This window comes from Cyprinodon variegatus, unplaced genomic scaffold, assembly GCF_000732505.1.
Source record: "Cyprinodon variegatus isolate N-32 unplaced genomic scaffold, C_variegatus-1.0 Scaffold918, whole genome shotgun sequence".
Lineage (NCBI taxonomy): Eukaryota > Metazoa > Chordata > Actinopteri > Cyprinodontiformes > Cyprinodontidae > Cyprinodon > Cyprinodon variegatus.
In genome coordinates this window covers 1-6,642 of record NW_015151371.1, presented here as the reverse complement: position 1 = coordinate 6,642, position 6,642 = coordinate 1, and the positions used below count along the sequence as shown (strand labels likewise).

Sequence of the window (6,642 nt, the reverse complement as noted above, 5' to 3'; positions counted from 1 at the left end):
CCTATCTTTCCCAGTCACCAGATTCTCTCCCATACCCACATGATCATCCTTTTTTTATTTATTTATTTATTTATTTATTTTTTTGTTCCAGATAGATGAAAATTAGCTGCTATATACATTTGGGGTATTTTTTATATTTTTTTTTAAATAACCTTATTTAAAAACCTTATTACTCCTTCAGAACTCCTTCAGAACTTGATTCCTGACCTGTCTGTTGTGTTTCTTGGTCTCCATAATGTTGTTTTTCTCCAATAAAGCTAAAATGAATCCAAATAAAAAACGCATTTACACCAGAGACATGGAAACCTTCTGAACTAGACAACAATGGATTGAGTTAGAGTTGGAGTTGAACTTTTAATTCAAATAAACTTAAATAGTAATTACTGAGGTCATTCACAAACTTGGCTTTTTACAATTTAGAATAAATTAGAAAATCCATTTATTGTCCCACAATGGGGAAATTGTGGTGTAAAAGATTATTGCCAAAGTGGTCACACTAATGTGGCCTCAAAAAAGTGTATAAAACAGAATAGTCAGAAGTAAAATAAATAAAATAATTCTGTGCTGTAAAGTGTTTTTACAATATAAATACTGTGCCCTGGAGAATAAATAACCAATATACAGCTGTGGACATTTTTACAGTAATGGATATGTGAAAATAGCAGCAACATCAGAAATGTGCAAAATGACAGCAGTATTTTATTTAACTTTATTTAAACACTTAAGTTTAATATATTATGCTTACTTAACATATACCTGAGTTTTTGTACCTCAGCATCATCAGTGTGATGATTTTGTTCTTAAAACCCCAACTTACATAATCACACACATGTAGTGAACAGAAAACATTTAAAAGATGATATAGAAATGTGTAATGTATCAAAACTGATGCAAATAAATGATGCAATTTAACGGATACAAAATTTATACTGCTATTTCATTTGTCAGAAAGTTCAATGACAATTTTATTTTGGAAAATTAGAATCTTCTGTCAGTTACTTCATGGTTCAGGCTTTAAAGGGTTATGCACAAATAAATCCCTATTAACTGGGGCATGAACTGATTATTTTGATATCTAGAAGCCACCACTTGTTTTCTTAAATGCTTCTCTGTTAATATTCATTTCCACAATAATAATCCTGATAAAATGGAAAGAAGAGGGTGTAGAACAAGCCTTGCAGTCTCCATAGGAGGAGGCGCTCGTTCTGTTTGCGTCCTGCAGATGTAAAGATCAGGACAGAGGTTTTTCATCAGACGCAGTTTATTTCGGGCGACTCTGACGTCAAGAGACAACACGTTTCATTCAACAAGCAAGAAACTAAGTTATTTATAACCCTCCGCATCTCCAGGTTGTGATCCTTGAGTGCGCAGTGAAAGGAATACTCCCCATTGGACTGATGTAGCGCGCCTCCGCAACAAAAAGCCACACAAGCTCGTCATCATTTGCTCATGGTGACAGATAGGGAAGGCGCACAGTAACCTAAACCAGGACGCATTTGATTGGGAGCTGCAGAATAAGAGCTAAAGTTTGTGTTTTGGATCATTTCTCCCTCCGCATGTACCATCCCTGTTTGATGGCACCGCGCTCTCTGAGCATGGAGAGACTCTTCTCTGAGCAGGTAAGCCTTAAGTTCATCCTTTAAATTGTTCCTTTGCAGAAAATATGGCAGATGGAGGTTGGAAAACTTTATGTTCTTGTCTTGTGTATTGGCTGGGTGGCATTAGGTTAACTTCTTAATGTTCACACTCAATGAGAAACGTGTTTCTGTTGGACCCAGATTAATATCTGAGCAATAATTTACATATAATTCAGGAATTAAGAGAATTATCCAATCAGCTGTTTCCGCTCTGACTGAACCCCCATTTAAAGCCACCAGATGTTTATGATTTGAATTTAAACACAGAAATAACTGCTTAAATTGTAGCCTCTGATAAAAATGTTAAGACATTCAAATATTTTATTTAAAGATGAATCATCTGCTTGTGATTTTTAGCAAATATAGATATAGATATTTAATGTCTTCATAAAAGATCAGTTTTGAAACGTTTTACTCTAAATTACATCACCTGGCTACACATCAGTTGTGTTTGAAACTTTAACTGCTTGTGTCTCCATGTTTTCCACCTTAGCGCACAGAGAAACTATATGTTCAATCAAATGATTTTCATTTGACTTATTAGTTAGCCTGCATAATATATTTACTGAAAGATATTTTCTATTATGAACTTATTTGTTTTGGTCTTTATGTTGTATTAGACTGCCACCTGCTGGTTGTTGAAAAGGAAAGCACCATATAAACAAACGAAGTAGTTAAATCTGCATTTTCTGGTGCATTTGCTTTGTTCTGCTCAAAGCACAGAATACAAGCGGAGGTAAACATGCTGATCAGGCAGATGTGAACAGCTGTATTTGTATTTTATATTTGGTCACAGTTGTTCTTTTCTAAACCATAGTCTAAGTGCTTAAAGTTATAAACAAATATTTTACTTTTGAGTTATTGTAATCAGAGGGTGGGTTTCTGAACTAATGACACATTGCTAAAATTTTAAATCTATTAACTGATTTTAAATAACAGCTTCATTCAAGTTGTAAAATTCAAAATCATAACACATGTGCTCTTCATATGGATTATGAATAAAAGGCCCTTTTTCAGAGGTAAAATTTAAGATCCTTCTTTTATCTCTGCTAGTAATGAATCAACACTCTTGTAATATTTATGAGCCCTGTCATTTATTATTCTGCATTTACATAAAAAGCAACAATCTGATTTTAAATACAGTTAATTTGGAAAAAGTTAAATGCCAAAATAAAAGGCAGGGCTTATTTAAACCAGGATGAATCCTATCCTGTATGGCACCCTTAACCGATTTTACTGTATATAAACTCCACCACAAAATGTTAGCTTTTATCCTTTTCCTTTTCTCCCAAAGCAAAATTACCTCCAACATTTAGCAGATGGTGATTTTCTCCCCAATCTGTATAATGCAAACATGTCAAATCTTAAAGATTGCAAATCTATTTGCTTTGGCTGTTTTTTAAATAAATCTACTGGAAAATACAAACATTTTTTTTTTTTCCTGAATTCATGTAGAAGTCATCATTTTCCTATAGGCAAACTCACTCAGTGCAGAGACACTGTTTGCTTGGACCAAGTATTTCAGAAACAGATCTGCCTTTCTATGCTGTTTTAAAATAAAAGATTTTAATAAGCTTAATATTGCAAACTATCCAGGGCGGCATAAGCTTGGGGGAGACGTTCAGCATGACAAAAAAAAATATCTAATCTCTGTCTACAAGCATTTTGTTGCTTATTTAGCAACTTAAATAGGTTCAATAAGAAACAGAGTTGATTACATGAATTGGTGTACAAAATGTATGCTACTGCTCTTTCATAAATCAGATATTTTAATCACAGCTTTCAGTTTAACTTGAATTAAAGGGCAACATATTTTTTTCAAAGATTTTTTCATACTGTCCTTACATTTTGAACAAACTTTTATAGTCATGTATATGCCTGTCTGAGTGGCAAAATATGCTTTATTAATTTCATATTTTCTTTAAAGATCTGTAAGCTGTAGGATCAAGAGGACCTGCAACAGGTTGGAGAAATGGCAGACATTCTGGAGCTGCGCACAGATGGGAACTCTCTCCTGAAGGCAGTGTGGCTCAGACGATTAAGACTCACCAGGCTTCTGCTGGAAGGAGGCGCATACATCAATGAGAGCAATGAGCGGGGAGAGACGCCACTCATGGTGGCCTGTATGTCGAGACACTCTGACCAGCAAAGCGTGAGCAAGTCAAAGCTTGTCAAATATCTATTGGACAACCAAGCGGACCCAAACATACAGGACAAGGCGGGCAGGACGGCTCTAATGCATGCCTGCATCCATAAAGCTGGGCACGAGGTGGTGGATCACCTGCTGAGCAACGGTGCTGATCCAAGTCTGGAGGACAGGAGTGGGGCCTCGGCTCTGGTCTATGCCATCAATGCAGATGATAAGGAGACATTAAAATTACTTTTGGATGCATGCAAAGCTAAAGGAAAAGAGGTCATTATAATAACGACAGACAAGTCACCATCTGGCACTAAAACCACCAAACAGTATCTAAATGTGCCCCCATCTCCAGAGCTGGTTGAGAGGTCGTCTCTAGAGTACTGCACCACTCCCTCTGACATCAGTATCACTGCGTCTCCTACATCTGAGCAAGAGGAACAAAACACTGTATTTAATTTCCAGACGAAGCTAAAAACGTCCGTCTCTGCAACAAAGCTCACAAATGGGCCCACATCTCCAACTCGCCGGCCGGTAAACCCGAAACGGGCGCGTTTGCCTCAGCTGAAGCGGCTGCAATCAGAGCCCTGGGGCCTGATTGCTCCCTCTGTCCTGGCTGCAGCTGCTGCCTATGAGGAGAGCAAGAAAGCCAGCTCTGATGAGGATGTAGTTGCTGGGGTGAACGGCCTCTCTCTGAATAGGAGAGCTGCTCTGTCCCGGCAGAGCAGCGTGGATGGGAAGGACAGCTTATTCCCGCTGGTGGGTGACCAGCCGTGCAAAATGACAACCTCCTTATCAGTCCCTCCAACTTCTAAGCCTTCATACGAGAGATCTCTGGGACAGCACCAGCCTCTGGCTCGGCGCAGTACTGTGCCCACAGAGCAGGAGAGCGGCAGCAGCTGCGGCAGCGGACAAGTCAGCCTCAGAGAGACGTTGCACAGAAGACGTCTAGGAAACGATCACTATGACTCAGACTCGCAGCTCTACTCAGACTCTGCCATGTTAGACTCTCCTAAAGTCCCAGTGGAGCGAAGGAAACTAAACACTTCTCCACTTGCAATGCTCACCAGTTCCAGAGAATCGCTTGACAGCAATGCAAGCACATCATCTCCAAGCACGGCACGAAGGCGCGCACCTGGACTCCTGGAAAGGAGGGGCTCCGGCACGCTACTGTTGGACTACATCTCGCACACTAGGCCTGGCCACCTGCCCCCCCTAAACGTCAACCCAAACCCACCCATTCCTGATATAGGGGCCAGTAACAAGCCCTCTTCACCTCTTTCAACAGGTATAAAATCCATAGCCCCAGTAGCACCAAACACACCAAAGACAGGAGGTCTAAAGACAAAGAAGAAACTTGTGAGAAGGCACTCTATGCAAGTGGAGCAGATGAGGCAGCTTTATGATTTTGAGGAGCCTCCTCATTAGTTAGTTATGGCGTTAATGCAGCAAATACCGGGGTAGTAAATATGAAAGCACCCTATAATACCAGGAAGTACATCCATAGCCTCAGCTGTTTCCACACACGGTTATCTAGATGTTGAAAAATGTATAATTTATTACAAATAAATCAACATAAATATATATCGAACAAGCAATATAGATATTTTTCCCTGTGTTACACTCAGCTTAAGGATCATCTTTGGACTTTACAACATCTCCTGTATATGTATTATTTTTGAATGTAAAGGCCAAGATGTGGTACCTTTGTTCTCAGAACCTCTTTTACATGATTGTGTAATATGTAGGCAACATACCAGGGTTAATTTGTAGCCAGCAGGCCACTTGGGTGCACTTTGTGCATAAAAAATGAGTGTCTTTAACGGAATTTTGGTGGACAAGACAAAGGAGTGATGCAGTTCTCTGAGATGTAGCTTTGCGAGGGTTGAAACCTGACTGTTTGTAGCAATTTTGTACAAAGTGCCTTCAAGAGAAAGAAACGAAAGAGAAATGAACATATATATTTATTATATGAAGGCAGTTTAATTTATGTTTACAAACTTTAAAAGGATATTTCACAATTTTGGAAGCGAGATTCTGCTGAAAGGGTAGAAGTAGTTATTATCTGACTAGCACCTGATAATTGTCGAGATGTCTTTGATTAGTGCGAATAGAGATTTTTCTGTTTAGATTTTCTTTAGCACTAGTTACCTTTCTTTAAATGTAGCCTGACAAGAAATGGGGTTGAGAGAAAGAGAAAGACGTGGCAAAGATCAACAGGCTGGGGCTCATATCCCCAATAGAGATGAATAAAAGGTAATGCTGGGAGAAGCTCTGCTGTAAGCAGGTGTCTTTATAAAACTCCAATTGTCCAAACATAATAAATGTTTATACAAATAATATTCTTGCCAACTATAAACTGCCATAAAGTCAGCATTTAGCAGTTATTTACAAAGAAGCTCATCTTCATTTACCAAAAAAAAAGGAAAAATCGAGTTTGGATGTGGTGCACCATCAGTTATGTCTTTAGGGATACTTTCTGGTTGGAGTAGTTGTGATAGAAAACAAGCAGTGTATTCTCATTATGAGTTCGTATGAAATCGTACGAAAAGTTATTCACCGTAATTTCGTACTTTTTGGACGTTTTTTTCGTCGTATGCGCATCTTACACCCCATTCAAGAACATGGAATATAAATTACAATTAGCCCTAACCCTGACCCTAACCCTAAGATATAAAACAGCAAACAACGTAGTCAGAGACATGAAGAAGTGATAATTGCACTGTTTTTCCCAGTTTTATGTCCGTCTGCGGATCTGCTTTTTTTTTCTGTCTACCAGCGCATGCGCACCGATCTGGTTTTTTGAGGAAAAACGTCCAAAACGTACGAAATAGTGTGCATAACTTTTCGTACGATTTCATACGAACT

General features: G+C 38.7%; 1 protein-coding gene across 1 annotated transcript; it reads left to right on the top strand.

Annotated features, from left to right (window-relative positions):
- The first annotated feature begins 1,355 nt into the window (after positions 1-1,355).
- Positions 1,356-5,903, top strand: LOC107099915 (ankyrin repeat domain-containing protein 34C-like). The gene is made up of 2 exons (XM_015398220.1): positions 1,356-1,619; positions 3,565-5,903. The coding sequence occupies exon 2, from the start codon at positions 3,610-3,612 to the stop codon at positions 5,200-5,202; it is 1,593 nt and encodes a 530-aa protein (XP_015253706.1). The 5' UTR covers positions 1,356-1,619; positions 3,565-3,609; the 3' UTR covers positions 5,203-5,903.
- Positions 5,904-6,642: the final 739 nt, after the last annotated feature.

Coding starts and splice junctions, on each gene's coding strand:
- LOC107099915 (XM_015398220.1), top strand. CDS start 3,610: ATGGCAGACATTCTGGAGCTGCGCACAGATGGGAACTCTCTCCTGAAG.